Source organism: Aulonocara stuartgranti (genome assembly GCF_965226115.1).
Source record: "Aulonocara stuartgranti genome assembly, chromosome: 22".
In the NCBI taxonomy this organism is placed as follows: domain Eukaryota; kingdom Metazoa; phylum Chordata; class Actinopteri; order Cichliformes; family Cichlidae; genus Aulonocara; species Aulonocara stuartgranti.
In genome coordinates this window covers 16,591,965-16,609,431 of record NC_138957.1, presented here as the reverse complement: position 1 = coordinate 16,609,431, position 17,467 = coordinate 16,591,965, and the positions used below count along the sequence as shown (strand labels likewise).

The following is a 17,467-nucleotide window of genomic DNA, read 5'->3' as shown; positions in this document are numbered from 1 at the left end:
CTGTTCTGAAAGGTGTCAAGTCTGCCTTTAATCCTTTACAGAACATGGCCCAGTCCTTTCACAACAGCATGCTGTAATGATGTCTGTCTATTTCATCCAGATGCTGAGTCACCGGGAGAAAGACTAATGTACAACAGAGGAAAGAAGTCATTAGACTGAGGCAGACTGGAGGAGACGCTAGAGGAGATAAATGAACTGTCAACCTAATGAAACGTTAAGATTAAAGCTTCGTGCTTGGTATTTTTGTGTCGTCTCTAATGATGCATTATAGAGACACACAAAATGAATATCTGAGGCGAGGAGAAGTCATTTTAAAATATTCAGAAAACCATCTACAAAATATTTATTGTTTGGATAATCACACTTTCAGTACTTGAAAGTGTGATTATAATACGGTGTCAAAGTTTTGAGCCTATAATAGTTGAGATATTGACACAACAACTTGGTACATCTTGGCATGAAGTGCAGTGTGTCCTTAAAAATGGGCAGGAAACTGGACAAAAGTAGCACATCTAAAATAAAATTTTAAAAAATCTAGCTACAGCATTTGAAATTATCTGAAAGTCATGTCCTTAAAAAACAGGGAAAAAAATCCAGCAAAGGCCCGACACTGGACCAGAAGCCTCATCAGAAATGAGCAGAAATGAAGCTATTCTTAAAGAACAGTGAGAAAAGGCAGCAGTAGGCCACGGTCAGCCATGGATTGGCCTCCCCAGAGCCCAGACCTCAGCATTACTGAGGCAGTGTGGGAACAAAAGGCAGCCAACATCCAAAGAAGAGCTTTGATTGTCCTTCAAGAAGCCTGGAGAAGTATTCCTTGGCTGCTCCTTCATCCATAAGGGGTCGCCACAGCTGCTTGAAGAAATTACAAGACCGCTTGCCTAAGGGAGCTTCTGCTCAGTAGTGCAGTTGCAAATAAATGAAATGTGAACAAAAGAGCAGAAGTTGTTTATAACCAGTAATTCAGATAGAAAGGTACAGTCATTATGAACCTTACAGCAGTCTATAGGTCATGTGGAGGTGTCTGTACTGGACCTCTGTTTTGTACTTTTTGGACAACCCAGCATTACCAAACATTACCAAAAATTGCAGCTTGAATCCATCCATGAATCCTTTTTAGTACCTGCATATCCAGTTCAGTGGAAGGAGGCCTGGAGATGGTCCCAGCCATCCTGGGCCACTCCATCTGTGAAGTCTCAAAATTAAACAAGACAGTCGATCTCTTTATGCACCAAAAGTGTCTGCTGCAGCTTTTCAGTACTGGCATGTCAACTTTATAAGTAAACAAACAGTGTCAACAGTAGAAAGGTTAAATCCAGGCGAACTCGTGCCCCGGCACGTTGCACAGTCGAACACGGAACAAAGCTAATATTTGTGCTGTGATATTTGTCTTCACTTGTATTTCTTAACTTTCTATGCCAAGATTCACAGCAGAGATCCAAACCAAGTGTCTGACGTAGCCTTCTGATTTGCCTGTGTTCATATTCTGTAGAGGGAACATTGTTAGGATGACTGAAGGACCAGGACCCGAGTGGCCTAATTCTAAAAATATACCAGTGAGGATTACGTCGGAGAAAAGGTCTTTGCTTTTATTGATCTTATACTTAGTCTTACTCTCTCTTATCTTTCAGATCGACCTTGCATAATCCTGTATTTGTATGATGATGGCAGTAAACTTTAAAACAGAACAGAGTGACACAAACAAACAAAGAGAAACCAAACTAGAAAGGAGCACCGCATTTGTGGGCACACAGAGGAAGCTGCAAAACAAGACAGCCTGTTCTCGGCCTCTATTGGAAGGCGGCCACAGAAAGCCAATGGACTGCGTCTATTATGGCGACTTACAAACAGCAAAGTTTCCTAAAACGAGCTGTGGAAAAAGAGAAGGGAGACTTTAAGAGGGCGGTAACAAATGGGAGCTGTTTACAGACTGTAAACGGTTTCATTTCTGTTCACCGACTGTTCAAATGAACAACAAAGTGCAGAAGCATGAAGTGGATCTGAAGAAACGATACACTGAGAGGTGACAGGAGTTTATTTTTTTAATTTCTACATTTCTACATACTGGTCCTCTTAGTGGTGAACCACAGACTCAGTGCAGGGACACTTGGCCTTTGAGTGACACTTATAGAGTAAAAGGTGAAAACTGCACATCTATGAATTCAAGGGAAAACATCACATAAAGGTTAAAATATTTTCTCAACATTAAGTTCCCAAGACATTTTTCCAAACTTAAAACTAAATGGATTGAATATAAAAGTATGTCTGGCAGCTAATGGCTTACATCTTACATAAGGTCCTCTCTCATCTGTTTGTGTTGTTCCTACATGCCTCCAATACTGACTGTATCATGTCAGGCACAGATAACAGGGTGAAGACTTACAGTGTGTTACAAAACAGGGAGCTAAAGTACAACTTCCTGCAGAAATTGTACTTCCCATTAAACTTCACACATACTTTAACACTTTAAAATCACTGTAAAGGGAACATTCGCAACTATTTTTCACCCATCTGACCAGGCATGATAAATTTCTCCACTCATTCCTCTGCATGACTCGACTTTTCAAACTCCTTTCAGCTCGCATAAAGACACGAGGTACATAATTAGTGACACTGAAAATCCTCCAACACACACAAATGTGGCATCGCAGCAAAAATAATTTCACATTTGCTGTTGTTCACAAAGAAACGCTGAAAGCTGTGTGAACGAAGCAGCGCTGCATATTATAGCTGATCGTTGGAAACAGACTTTGCTCCCTTTGTGTTTATGCGGCAGTCAGCGAACACGCCCCCGTTCCGCTCAAAGACACAAACACTTCAGTCGGCTGTGGCTGGCCTTTTTTAAAAACAAAAAACAAAAGCGTTTAACCTAATGCACAAACACAAAATACTTGTGATTTTAATAAACCAAACGTCTGGATTGTGAATGATACTAATGTTACATAAACACAAAGAGGACTTTTTTTCTGAGCGTAATCACTGAGGTAAAAAGGAGATTATTAATTGTTCCATTCCCATTAGCAGCACATTTTGTGGGGTGAGCTTATGTTACGTGACGGCTGGTCTGAAATCAGATTCAGGTTTAGGTTTGTTACTGCTTTCTTCATACCAACAATAAACTTTTGTTTTTTCCGCCCTCCCTCAGGGAGAGAGAAGAGTCCGCGACAAAAATCCAAGTCCAGCAACACGCTGAAAGCTTTTTGGTTCCTCCGACATGTACTCTCTTCTTCTTAATTTTCCTCATTCTCCTTCCTCAGTCTGACATCACCCGCTCGTCTCATACCTGCCGAGCTTCTTTGGATCCTTGCTGGGCATGCACCAGTCATCGGCCTCTGTGGTGGACTGGTAATGCCGCAGGGCCGACTTGTTGAAAACAGGAAGTCTCTCCACAGACTCTGAAGACAGGGCCTAGTGATAGAGCATGGAGGGGAACGCATTACTGGAGTCTAACCACACCCCCGCCCACCCTGCTCTCCTGCCGAGGTCCATGTGTGTCTAATTAGAACTCAGTAGCCTGTTTAAACGACATCCCTCGATCTCCAGAATGTAACCTTGTAAATTATACTAACAACATTTCTGTATTAAATAGTTACTCTGCATCTGCCTCCACTCAGCCTATCCAGTACGTCCGGCTAACAGCATGCAAGTTTGTGAACTCTGCACCAACTTGGCCTTCAACGTTATTTTTTGACATTATGTGTTAAGGTGGCGCTGTTCTCACCTTCAAGTATATGACCGCTGATGTGCCATAACCCTCCATTGAGTAGAGCTGCAGGTCTCCCTGGAAATACTTGGCGTACAGGCGGGAAATGGGCAGGCCATAGCCGAAACCAGCCTGAATAAAGGTCGGGAAAGCAGAAACATAACAAGGTTACACTGTCTTTATAGATTAATCTAAAACTACTCCAACATTTAAAAAAATAGCAGAGTCTCTCATGGTTAGAGTTTAAACCAGTGAACCACTGCTGACTGCATTTCACGGTGTAATAAGCTCATTTGCAGCCATGTTTGTTTGTGTAAGTGGTTAAAACAGGGTGAATTAGACTCAGGTTTACTCCTAATGTCAGGTTTAAAGGCAACACCTTTTTTTCTTCTAAATATTGCTTAACACAAAGACACTGCAAATATTAAAAAACACCAGAATAATCATAAAAGCACCTCCAAAACAAAGAAAAACTAAGAACAATCCAGAATTTTGAAAATTATATTTAAAAAACTCTCATAAAAGCTTGTCAATAAAGGGAATTTTTACTCTATTTTACCCCTTGAAAGCATACTGGGAGTGACCCTTTTCTAAACTGAGTGGTTTCTGTGATATTTCAGGCCTGTTTGCAGAACCAAATGACAGGGTTTGCCACAAACGTTAGTGAGGGTGGTCTCTGCCTCTGCAGCTATTCTTGGAAAAAACCCAGTCGTTAAACAGTCTTTATTGATTTGTGCTGTCATTAAGGTTTCAGAACCTATCATTAAAGGTACAGGCAAGGTCATCAAATGTTGTCTTTAGCAGAGATTTAACAGACAAAAAAGTTTCCATTATAAGTTACTGGACGTTTGTAGCCTTCCACAGTTGTGCAGGTCTAACATCACAGGCCCAGTCACCTTTGTTGTCTAGCTGAGACCCAGCAGAGCTCCATTCACCCACATTGAAGTCCACAATTTGAACGATAAAGACACAATTTTTTGTAGTTTTGCCTCTGTGCACCACCACAGTGCAGTTTAAATTAAATTATCGAGATGTCATTGATGTGCAGACTTTCATTCACTGCGGTTCACCGAAGAAATTTGCATTAACTGGTTAGGAATTACAGTCATTTTCATACATAGTATTGCATTATAAGAGGCCTAAATTAAGTGGATAAAGCTGTTTAATTTTAAACATAAGAAATGCTTTTAAAACTCCTCTGTAGTCAATGACAGCCTGAAGTCTTGAAGCCATGAACATCACTAAATGCTGTGTTTCCTTCCCTGAGATCTGCCAGGACCTTATTGCTGCTGTTTTCAGTTGCTTGTTTTTTGCTTTTTGGTCTCTCTGCCTTCAGTTTTTGACTTCACTAATTATAAAGCTTGCTCTGCTGGACTGAGATCAGGTGACTGACTTGGCCATTGAAGAATATCCCATTTCTTTGGCCTGAGAAACTCTTTGGTTGCTTTTTGCAGTCACTTCATCAATAAATGCTAGTGACCCAGTTACACTGGCGGCCACAGATTCCTATGTTATGACATTCCTTCCACCATGTCTGACAGATAATATGCTATACTTCGGAATATGAGTGGTCTCTCCCTCTCCATACACGTCATGTTGATCTTGGTTTCATCTGTCCAAAGATTTGTTTAAAACAACTGAGAAGGCCTTTTTTTAATAGATATTTTCTGGCAAAATCTAATGTGGTCTTTCTGTTCTTGAGTTTAAACACCAGTTTGCACCTTGTTGTAAACCCTGAGTATTTCAATTCAATTCAATTTTATTTATATAGTGCCAAAGCACAACAAAAAAGTCGCCTCAAAGCAATATCATGAAGATATGTTAATTGTAGACTTTAATGTGTATAAAAATGTGTATAATTTCATTCTAAAATTGTTGTTAACCTCCATTAATTAAAGCTGAAAGTCTACACTTCAATCACATCCTGACTGTTTGATTTTTAAATCCGCAGTTTTGATGTACACAGGCAAAACTGCAAAAATTTTGTCACTGTTCAAAACCTATGGACTTAACTATATTTGGAAAATGACAGTGGGACAAGGATAGAGCTTTGATGAACACCACAATTTGAACAGGCAAAAACTGGCCACAGTACAGGTTCTGTTTCAGTGGCAGAAACAGAGGTAAGGTATTTTTTTAGTTTGTTTAATGGAAAACAAGAATGTTGTACTCTTAAATATACATTTATTAGTGTTTAATTGCATCTTCCAATAAATTGTTGGATTCTTAGACTTAGAACGAATCCATTAAACATACATAGAAGAAAGCACCAGTTTTTGATGCCACCATGTTCCCCCACCATCTTGAATACAGTGGCCAAGATGGAGAACACCTTTCCAACTAATCACATTTGATGTATGTGGCTAGAGACTGAATAAATTTCCACCTCAGCCTCTTCCTCCTTACTTCCGGCACCACTTCCTGAACTGAAGTCAGGGCTCTAAACACACAAACATGTGCATAAACATGCTCATTTATTCCAGATATTGTTGCAGCTACTTACTGTCAGCACATTATTAGACATGTAGCCCTCCTGTCTCCAGACAGCAGACAATGTTATAACAGCTGATTTATAGCTGATTATAATCTCATATTATGACAGCAAATGTTAGGCTTGAGTGTCCTAAAAATCTCACTTTTCCTCAGATAATCAGTTTGATTAAATTCTCACATTGAGTTTATTTGCTAAATCTAACAATGTTAGATCCACTTCAAGAAACGTTTCACTGATGCTGGCTAATAGCAGCTAACAGAGGATGATAGCTGCTAACAGAGACTAACAGCAGCTAACTGAGATTAACATAATAAATCGCAGTACTCACAAAAAAGGTCAAGATATCCTGAAAAACTCATTGAGTTTTGTGGGAATTTATAGGGCATCTTCAGAATAAATAGCCAGGGACACCGAGCATACTGACAGCTGAGCTAAACAGCAGACTAACAGCCTGCATCACTTGCTGCAAATGAACAGCAGTCAGAGTTCCTACAATAGCCACCATAGCTTCAACCCCACCACCTTCAACTTTAGGAGGAGGGGCAGTGCTACTGAGTTCTAGTAGTAAGATTTGCACCTTTAAGGACAAAAAAAAGCCTAAAAGCAAGTGTGACAGTGTTAGTCTCACCAGAGGGGCATTACGACCATTGTCTACGCGGACTGGACTGGGAGCTGTAGAGTACATGTAGCTGAAGAGACGTTCAATCTTCCTTAGAGGGACTCCGCCTCCTCTGTCAGACATCTAAAAATAAAACACAAGCATTCTGCATTTACAAGAGTTCTCTTAGTGTTTTGCCTGTGAACTCTTTATCATTTAAACATAATCTAAGAGTGTGGTACTTTGCGTATCAAGTCTGCAGGTTAGTTGTATTTATGGTATACACCCAGAGCAGACTTAGAACAAAGTACAACACGTACAGTGCTGCCTGGAGCTTAAATGTTCCAGCCTATCATCACGCATGGTGTCCTCATTTACCTTGATAGTGAGATCCTCAGTGCCCAGTGAAACACGGACTTTGATCAAGGGCAACGTCGTGCTCGTCTCGTGCATCTCTACTGTAGCTCTCATGGCATTCTGACAGAGAACACAGAGTCAGAAAAACAAGTGAGGAGACCCATGAGGAACAGCAATAAATGTCCTGTTTTTAATAGTGCGTGTTTAATACTGTACCTTGAAGAGCTCAAAGAGCATATGGTAGAGATGTGATGGCACATATACAATTTGGATGGGCTGGCCAGGGATTTTGGCTGTGAAACATTTCAAAACATTGACCACAAGAAAACCCAAAAAACACTTTTTAAATGTATTATAACAGTCACAGATATTTAACCATTAGGGTCTTATTAAAAGGCGTGCAGCTGGTCTCTTGAATCTCTTCCTTGATAGATTAAACTCTATTTGATCAACTCTCACCATACCATGTAACAGAACAGGTGTATCTATATCATCTATATATTTAAAGAGCAGTTTCTTTTTCTGTTAAACGGCATACAGCTATCTTTACTATGTAGATATGAATGTTATGGTTCAAGTTTGGGAACCTCTAGTGTCGAGGTTTTGGCAGAGCCAGCAGACAGGTAACAGATATCTTCAGTATAAAACTAACAAAGATTATGTTCAGGAGAACAGCAGGGGCTTGTTCCGGTTCAAAGGGCTCCACGTCTATCCAAAAACTTTGGCACCTTGAGAGTTCATTCTATCAATTCTTGGTATGTCCACTCTGAGTTAAATACATGCATAAGTAGAAGAAGAAAGCCAACAACGACGGTGCTTCGGTATCAGGATTTGCAACAAGTAATGAGCAGAGCCTTTCTTATCCAAATTGTGACTCTGTGCCGCAGAGTTAGAAAAACTGAGACTACAGATTTTATTCTGAGCTGAATATAACCCTGTGAAATAACTCCTGTCTCCGTCCTTATATATTAATGACAGAATGATTGTAAAGGTGAAGCTAAAGGTGTCTACAAGTCTCAATAAATCGCTGCAACTTTTTCTCATTTTCCTAGCAAAATATAAAGAAATGATGGATGGCTCAAGACTTTTACACAGCACATTTTGACTATCTGCAGTCTGCATTCAAAAGTCCACAACAATCCTAAAGTCATTACACTCAAATGTACTCACAAATATTTACCTAATCAGCAGGTATTTTTTCCATCATTTGGCCCGAGTACGCCAAGTCAAATGATTGTTCATCCTAAGGCTTGCTACAGATTTGTTCATTTAAACATGGATTACAACAGTAACATGCAAGCAATGCTTTAGCACCTTCATGGAGTCACAGTGTTGTAAAGATGTGACCTGCTGATTTTATTCTGAGCTGATAATAAATCCGCAAGGTCCAGTGATCCCTGTTTCTACGCTCATGACAGCTTGATTATAAAACTGTCAAACATGCGTAAACAGCAAACATGCAACTGGGATTTCAGTGTTTGTGAAGATGTAAACTTCTGCAAGTGACCACATTCTTATACATGTTCTAGTATCAGCCGTACATTTGAGGAACTGAGTGTCAAAAGGCGACTTCAGCTGCAGCAGAAGGGGAGGAGTCAAAGATAAGAAAACTTGCCAGTGATCGTGATTGGTTAACAAAGCCTGTCACCCTGGTAACTGACTTAGAGTAACTTTCAGTTAGTTCTGTTTCTGGAACAGGAAACCCAGCAAAACTTTCCTCTCACAGATGGCAACGAGCAGAAAATCCAAGCAGCGCTACATCCTGAATTATAAAGTAAACCTTATTTTTTTAAAACACTTACAATTGACTTCTGTGATCTTCATATCTGGAGAGGTCAGGTAGTACTGCTCACACAGCATCTTCGAGGTTTCGTAGGCATCTGCAAAGTGAATCAAAACGTGACGTTCTCGGCGTCAGAAACTGTTACCACAACAAAAAAAAAACCAGACCTGCACATCCTGAAATAACAAGGGTATAGAAGTCCTCGCTCTTGTTCTCACAGTGATCATATGTGCACACGCACTATAACAACACAACACCGCTTACACACACTATGTGTGTTGACTCAAAACATCAGAGGTCAAAAGGTCACGAAGCTGTATGTACAGATGAGTGGTGGAAAACAGATAACACACAGCGTGCATGGGCGTGAGTGTGTGTGCATAGCTATGAGAAACATCATTATTTACCTTTTATTACTTCCACAACGTCACAGGTGGGGTCAATGCTGCCAATATGCTTGGGATGGGCCGGATTTACACTGCCGTCAAATATCAATGCTAAAGTAGACATATTTAAAAAAAATATATATATATATGAGAGGCTCATCTGTGATACATACACAGTATACATGCTTGTTCAGCTGGAAATAAAGCCAGACTCATTAAATAGTCAGTGTGACAGCAGTGCTACACCGCTGTAAAACTGTTGTTATCAGGTTGGGCCTTGATTATGCCATACTGGTTAAAGATGTAGTAGCCAACACTAGTAGTGGAAGTCCATAATCAGCACATTGTAATTCAGGTTTTCCTCCCCTTTGCAAAAGCAGGGTCTGAATCTTTTTCTGCTACTGCAGCTTTTTAAAAAATGCTCTTAAAAATACACGAGAACACAACTTGGTGCTGAATCAGCTCATCAAGTGTAACTTAAAGCTTTTGGTTTTACTTCCACTTAACCTTCTTTTTTATTTTAGTTCTTTTTGTCTTAACTTCTAGTGATGTATACTAGCCTGGCTAAATAAGTACTGCCAGCTTCCTTGGAAATTTAGATCTCTAACAGAGCTTCAGCTGTAAAAGCTGATTCCCTTTGATTTGTTTAGCACTGACCAACAATACAGAATGTAAAGGAAGTCAATGGGCTCAATAGTATTTCTTATGGTGTTGTCAACACCTATAGTATGTCTGGTATGAATCTTTATGACTTTTTACCTGTGATCTGATTTAATTTGCACACAATAACAGTTAACTCCAATGAAACGGGAACGTGTCACTACAAATTACAAGGCAACATTCAGTCTGCTTATTGGAGCAACTGAAATAAACACAGAAGGAAGATTTCTGTGCTCTGGACTATCGGAGAACACTGAGAATTTACGTTCATTTCACAGCTAGCTGCTTGCCTGTACAGACCTTTGCAAATGTATTGTACCTTGCTGCATCCCAGAATGCAAAGCTTACAAGTTTTTTAGCTCACATTCACACCATAAATGAAATGTACTGCTGTTCATTAGGAACCAGACTGAGACCAGCACCTGAGTGCGATTACCGTGTTCACACCAGACTAAACCTGGCAGGTGTGAAAACACCCTTAAACCTCATTTATTTCACTTTTATTTAAATGAAAACTTCAGAGGGCTCCTTTAATGACATGAACTGTGAATGATAACAACTGTGCGGATTAACTCACAGTTAATCACAGGTAACTATACTGACTGTGCTGGTTCATGAGCATGCGTGTGGAGATGCGGCTCATGTAGAAGCGGTCCAGGAAGTACTGAACGTTCTGGTTGGTGACGGGGTCCACGCCGAAAGCCTCCTTGTACTCCACCACCCCCTGAGCCATGGTGGGCACCACGTTGTTATGCCGGTTCCTGATGTTTACTAGAGTCTGTGTAAAGCTGGAGACAACAACATGATAAATGCATGAATATGTGAAGGGACACGATGATTGTGAGAGTTACTGCACATCAGCATAGACAGCACATCACATAGGTTAGCCATATAAGAAATCAGCTGTAGAAGTGAGCTATTATAAATGAAGTTAGTAACTTTAAGGAACTGCTTTGAGTGAAGCAATTTCAAAAAGATGGCACCTGACAAAAAGTCAAAGCAAACATCAGACGGTGAATGCACTGAATGAATAAACCAGGTAAACAACTTGTGATTAAACGTCCACTGTCCCACTTTTTCTTGCACAATGATGCCTTGGTTTTAGTTTTCAAATTCCAATGCATTCATTTTGCTCCTCCCTTAAAATCCAGTTCACTCCCTGCCAGACCGGGGTATATTTAGTTCAGCTCGAGCAGATATGACAAAAATGAGACGTCATATCTGCTCGATGCAATGCGGGGTATTTGTGATTTCATGTGAGCATGAATAACGGAACCGTATCAGGGATTCAGACAACTGCACTACTGATTAATTAACGTGTCATTACACAGATGTTGAATTAGCATTGGCCATCACTCGCCTAATAAATAATTTGATTTGTAACACACACAAAAAGCCTGGCAGAGACATTTGTTTACAGTTAGTACACATATAGTGAATAGTTTCTGCATACGACTTACTTTTTCAGGACATCCTTATCGTCTGGATCTTTTTCTAAAAAGTCTATGAGCTCCAACAAACTCTGAGAATACCTGATGGACACAAAAGAATAGATTTTTAAAGCAGCACAGTTTAATTTATCACAAATCAAAAGGGCAAGAAAGGCAATATATATTGAAAAAGAAGCATGTGAAAGAAGCTACTCTGGGCAGAATTTTGCTGTAGCTGTTGGAATATGACATAACAACATCCTCTCTTTAAATAAAAGATGATTGTTGTTGGTCTAGACCAGTGAATGAGGAAGTGCTGAGCTCATCTAGTCATGCTCTCTTGCGCCGCCTCACTGCACAAAAACTGGGTGAAAGGTAACCAGCAGTGTAGCTTCAACTCAACACACTGAGCGTGTCCCTCAAATGACCTTCCCGGCCCTCCACACTCTGCAAACAGACATCCTGTAATAGATGTTTTATGCAACTTTCCCCCAAATGCCAAAGCCTCAAGTGTCTTGACTCGTCAACACCAATAACAAACAACAGATCGATGATTTTTGCAAGCAAAGCTCAGTGGAAAAAGGACGTTATTGTCCATGAGGTACATGGCCAAATATAGTTGCTGCTGTGACTTCTATTTAAGAGTGGGGTTGTTGCCTGGGCTTGATAAGTTATACATCATCAACATGGTTAGTGTACCATTTGCAGTGTGTGATGCTGCTTTGGTGGAAAAGCAAACTGCTATTTTAGTTTTTGAGAAAAGCTGGCTGAGCTCTTCAATCATGCAAACAAACAAGGCTGACTAGCCAACATCTGTAGTGTTTGCTTTGTGATGCATACAGTAAAATCTAGAGGCAGAACACACGACAGTAAAACTCCAGTAAATGGGGCCTTTTCCACTACAGGAACCAGTGCATTCCCACCACAAGGACTAGAGCTTTCTATAAGTTCAGGAACTCTAGAGGGCTAAACACGCCAAAGTGGTAACAAAGCACTTTATTTTAGCCACCATGTGAATGAAGGACATTTACAGAAGGAAGTGAACCACACCTGGCCCAACCTCTTTAGACTAGGAACAAACGTTTCAGCTGCTTTGGTCAGAGACATAGCTACAGTATGATAACAATAAACAATAAAGAGATCACAGCTGTTCTTCTCACAGTCAACGTTCTAAAAAAACAACATGGTTATGAGTTCTCCTACACCTTGAAATCGGAGTATGCACATGGGTTCATGCGATAAGTAGCATGCATTCCTCAAAAGTCAAAAACAGGTGCTGCTTCCTCACAGAGCACCGCTGAAGCGAGACCAGGCATATGCATTAATAATTAAGTCATAAAGCCCCATTGGGACAACACAACCATGTGAAACAGGGACTGGCTGTCTTATCTAATCCAGAACAGATCATAAAACATGTTCCCAGATCAGGTGCCAAGCGAGTGCACAGAAATCCTCTGGCTGAGAAAAGAAGAGATTTGGTGCACATCTAAAGTTAACAGTCACACAACCTAAGGTGCAGATTAGCAAAACTACAGGATGGCTGCGTGTGTGAAGTCACTGTAGATATGCAGATGCTGTAATGTGTGGGAAGTAATATTATGAGGTGATAAGCAGAGGGCATGAGTGCATGCTTTGAATGACCAGTTGAACAGTGCAGGAATCTGGGATTCATAAATATGACTTTTGTTGCTGTGCATCTGAATTTCTTACCAGCTGGTGAGGAGCCTCAGTGATGGAGTGCCGAGGAGTTTGTCAGGGAGGAAATCAATTTCCTTCATGATGTTGGCCAATCTGACAGGAAGCTCCTGGCGGAGGAACACAAAGGAGGTCTTCTCACATGCATTGGCCGAGCCTGCAGTCACATGACAGCCAACATCAGGGAGAAGAAGAAGAAAAAACACTGAGCAAGCACAAAAACATGACCTCTGTGTCATCTTTGTGGGCATATGCTTCCTTCGGGCAGTTTGTTTCGCACCTGAACTGAACTCTGACCTACGATTAAAATCTGGAAGTGTACCACTACCACAGACACACATACAAACACAAAAATAAATAAATAAATAAAATAAAAACAACAACAATTTGCTCTAGTTCACTTACCAAAGTCGATGAACTGCTTCATAGACAGGGGAGATGGAGAAAACTTAGAAAACCTATCCACTTGTTTCGGTATCCCAGCCACAAAGTTGTTTTTCAGCAAAAACTGAGCGAACTTCATTTTTCCCCTCTCCCCTTTGCAGACCCCAACTCAGAAACAAACAGTCCTTTCTCTCTTCAGCACGGCCCAGTTTGACGACTCTCAGCTAGCTCGGTGTCATACCTCTGAAGAGCTTCGAGGAAACTATGGGTTCCCCGGTGTTTCTGTTCTCTAGCAGCGTCTTTGCATTTTACAGGCTGCTTTGTGCCCCTCAAATTCAACTTCTGTGCTGTGCTACGTGTGTTGTTGACTGTAGACGGGGAAAGGAGGGGGGGGGGGTGCAGAGATTGACATCAGAAACAACCAATCAGAACCCGTGTTGTCCTCACTTTGGGTGGAGTCATTTTAGCATCGAGGGATGCTGAACGTGCTCTACGCGCATCCCCTACCGACGAAGTCTCTGAATTACTTATCTGATTTAAACTTTTTTTATCCTTAGAGTAAAAAAACCGACTGATTACGTACATATATATGGATGAAACCCTCAAATATCCAAACCACAAATTAAATCCTCTTTATTTGTTAAAGTTATGCGTCCGAAATGCTGAATAATTCCTGTTCACCTTTTAGATCTAGCCGTTTAAAACGCACTTCTCAATCTTGACCACACGATGGCGGCGTTCGCAGTTGTGGTCAAATAAGGTGGGATTTCAACCCCTCTTCCTTCTCAGCATCATCCTGCTCGCTCTTCCTAGGGATGTATCGGCGTGCCGTGCACCTGTTCCATCTGTTTTAACCCATTTTGTCAGTAACCACACGAAAAGGCTTAATAACCGACCTCTTCGGTGGTACCACGGCGGCTTTGATACGGTGCCATTTGGACAGCGGTGGAGGATGTGTTGATTTGTCTTTCCCGAGGTGCAGCAGTGAGACAGCATCTTTGCCGGTGACACTTCGTTATCACAACGAGTGGACGAGGAGGTACGAGTGAAACAATAACACTATTCGCTGTACGGTTGTTTTCGGTAAATTAGGCCCCTTTTGTGTTGTTAAATGTCATTGTAACGCTGATGACAAGGCCTTAAAGGCGTCGACGTTTGTATAAATGCTGTCACATTTGCAATTAGCTAGCAGCGAATGCCTTAATGGCGATAGCCGTCAATGGAGCACAGTAAATTTTGCTTTTCTTCCTGTTGCATATGTAGTTGTGTTTTTTTATCTTTTCTGTTATGACTCTGTATGTGTCAGCTCTGTTGTGCTAATGTGTAAGAAGATAACACGACCTACACAGCGGCAGATAGGCTTAATTGTGTGCTTAACACTCAGGTTTGGTGATAGTTTTGAACCTCTGCCTATACACTCACAAACCATTTCATTAGGTACAGCTTCCTAATACCACGTTTGACCCAATTTTGCCTTCAGAGCTAGCTTAATTCTTTATGACATACATTCAGTAAGAGATTCAGAGATTTTGATCCATATAGATATGATAGCATCTCACATTTCCTGCACATGTCGGCTGCACATCCATAATGGGAATCTCATGTTCCGCCACATCCCAAAGATGCTCTATTGGGTTGGGATCTGGTGATTGTGGAGGGGATTTGAGTACAGTGAACTCATTGTTATTTTCAACAAAGCAGTTTGAGATGATTTGAGGTTTGTGCCTCGCCATGTTATCCTGCAGGGAGCAGCCATCAAAAAGCTGATCATGCCCATCATAAAAGAATGGGCAAGGACAGCAACAATACACCAGCACACTAAATGATGATCAGCTGGTAGTAAGGGGCCCAAAGTATGCTAAAAAATATCTCGAACACTATTGCGCCACCATTGTCAGCCTGAACTGTTGATACGAGGCAGGATGGATCTATAGTTTCATGTTGTTTAACCCAAAGTCTGATCCTACAATCCGAACGTCACAGCAAAAATCAAAATTTGTCAGACCAGGTAATAATGCTTTGTTCAACTTTGATCTTAGCTGACTGGAGCGCCACCTTGGTGTGGTCTGCTGCCGGTGTGGTCATCAACAAGGCACTTTCTCCCTGAGAACTGCTGCCCACTGGATATTTTTTCAGAAAGTTTTCTGTAAACCCCAGAGATGGTTTTGTGGGAAAATCCCAATAGATCAGCAGTTTCTGAAATACTGAGTCCAGCCCGTCTGGCATCAGTTACTATGCCCTGTTCAAACTGTCTTAAATTGCCTTTTTCCCCTATTCTGATGCTCAGTTTGAAATGCAGAGGGTCATTTTGACCATGTCTGAATGAAACTGAACTGATGGTATGTAATTGGCTGATTAGATATTTGTGTTGATGAGCAGCTGAGCAGATGTACCTAATAAATTGGCCAATCACTTATATATTGTTGCTACCACGTGCAACAGCTAATACAGGCATCAAATTAGCAGCCTGTAGCAGGCTCATAGTTCGATGAGCTCAACCAGTAGATCACATGGTGCAGCTCTAAGGGATGAGTTAAACTAAATGAAAGAATTAGAACAGGAGAGCATAATTATACAAAGGTTTTAAGAAAGCTTTGTTTTGTTAAGCCCTGGCTTTAGAACTGCACACATGGATGCCCCCATTGGTTTGACTTGGCATAGGTGGGTGGGGCAAGCATCAAATAGGAAGTTGATCCTGAAAAGCATAGGCTGAGTTAATTTACACAAGGCAAAGCTGGTTTTTCTCAAAAGGTAAGAAAATTGTTACAGGAAGTATGCTTTAAATTCCATTGAGAGCTATAGAAATGTGATGTACTACTGCAACAAAACAGCACTCTGAATGTGGTAATAATGTGGTTTATATCTTTGAAATTAAGCCCATTCACTCAGCTGTGTTTGGGTAAAGAATAATGAAAAAATTAAATAAATCCATTTTCAACCTTGTAATAGAGAACCATTGTGTATGTTCTCTGTACTTCACTCTGCCAGGATTGCTCTCTTCTCAGTATTGACCCACTTATCCCAGACACCTGGAGCTTCTACAGCTCTGACTGGGCCACTTCCCAGGTGGCATCCACTAGTAGCGTAAGGTGGGTTCTTTGAAGAGCCCCACTTGGCTCAGTAAGGGTGGCAGCTGTTCCATGACACAAGAAATATATATAAAATATATGTATTTTATATTCATATTTGGTTATGCTAACCGATATTGTTTTGGCTTTCAAATCAAAAATCCAGTTTTGAACTTAAAAATACGTCAAAACTTTTTTTTTTATTCATTGTCTCATACAGATTTATAGCTGCCACACAGGAGATTTTCTAAATCAATGCTTAATAGAATCATATGTAGTTCATTCTTGTTTGGTCATCTTACTTTAAGCCCCACAGGACACCATGTCGGACAAAAGCGACCTAAAAGCTGAGCTCGAGCGCAAGAAGCAGCGCCTTGCCCAGATCAGGGAGGAGAAGAAGAGGAAGGAGGAGGAGAGGAAGAAGAAAGAGGTAAGGAAAAAAGTGAGTAAATTCCCACCATCGTCACTCATTTTGTATGTTTTCCTTTTTTGTGTGCGGTTGACTGATTTTTTTGTCAGGCTGTGACACACGAACAGCATCTATGCATGTGCACAAGGTCGGTGTTTTAAGTATGGATCAAAATGTGCATGCAGCTGCATGTCTTAATCTATGATGTTAGAGCAGTGAAGCTGTTCTTTGAGTTATGATGGATAAACTGGTGTTTTTTGTTTTTTTACTTATCCGGAGCAGACAGAAAGCCAGCAGAAGACAGAAGCGACCCCAGAAGATTCAGATTTAGATCGCAAGCGTAGGGAGACTGAGGCCCTGCTGCAGAGTATTGGGATCTCACCAGAGCCTCCACTAGGTATGCAGTATTGTAATAAATGAATACTAAAATGTTCTTTGACTCCTTTCACTGAAATGTTTACTAGAACACTTACACCAGAGAATAGCTTTTTTGTTCAAAA

General features: G+C 40.8%; 2 protein-coding genes across 20 annotated transcripts in view; one reads left to right on the top strand and one right to left on the bottom strand.

Annotated features, from left to right (window-relative positions):
• Window positions 1-2,017: 2,017 nt before the first annotated feature.
• pdk4 (pyruvate dehydrogenase kinase, isozyme 4) lies at window positions 2,018-13,879 on the bottom strand. The gene is made up of 11 exons (XM_082520844.1): window positions 13,512-13,879; window positions 13,122-13,263; window positions 11,442-11,513; window positions 10,585-10,769; window positions 9,343-9,432; window positions 8,955-9,032; window positions 7,369-7,445; window positions 7,174-7,272; window positions 6,826-6,939; window positions 3,722-3,835; window positions 2,018-3,408 (listed from the first exon to the last, which is right to left on the bottom strand). The coding sequence occupies exons 1-11, from the start codon at window positions 13,627-13,629 to the stop codon at window positions 3,265-3,267; spliced, it is 1,233 nt and encodes a 410-aa protein (XP_082376970.1). The 5' UTR covers window positions 13,630-13,879; the 3' UTR covers window positions 2,018-3,264.
• Window positions 13,880-13,959: 80 nt separating this feature from the next.
• Window positions 13,960-17,467, top strand: part of dync1i1a (dynein cytoplasmic 1 intermediate chain 1a) — a gene marked incomplete at its 3' end in the record, with an annotated part of 77,338 nt that continues 73,830 nt past the window's right edge. For 3 of the 19 annotated variants that reach the window (XM_082520819.1, XM_082520830.1, XM_082520824.1), the window contains exons 1-3: window positions 13,963-14,529; window positions 16,867-16,988; window positions 17,250-17,364. In XM_082520819.1, the coding sequence (XP_082376945.1) occupies window positions 16,881-16,988; window positions 17,250-17,364 (223 nt within the window). In that variant the 5' untranslated portion in view covers window positions 13,963-14,529; window positions 16,867-16,880. Of the gene's footprint in view, window positions 14,530-16,495; window positions 16,580-16,866; window positions 17,001-17,246; window positions 17,365-17,467 lie in introns of all 19 variants that reach the window. The other 16 variants (XM_082520816.1, XM_082520827.1, XM_082520815.1 and 13 more) reach the window with 13 other exon arrangements.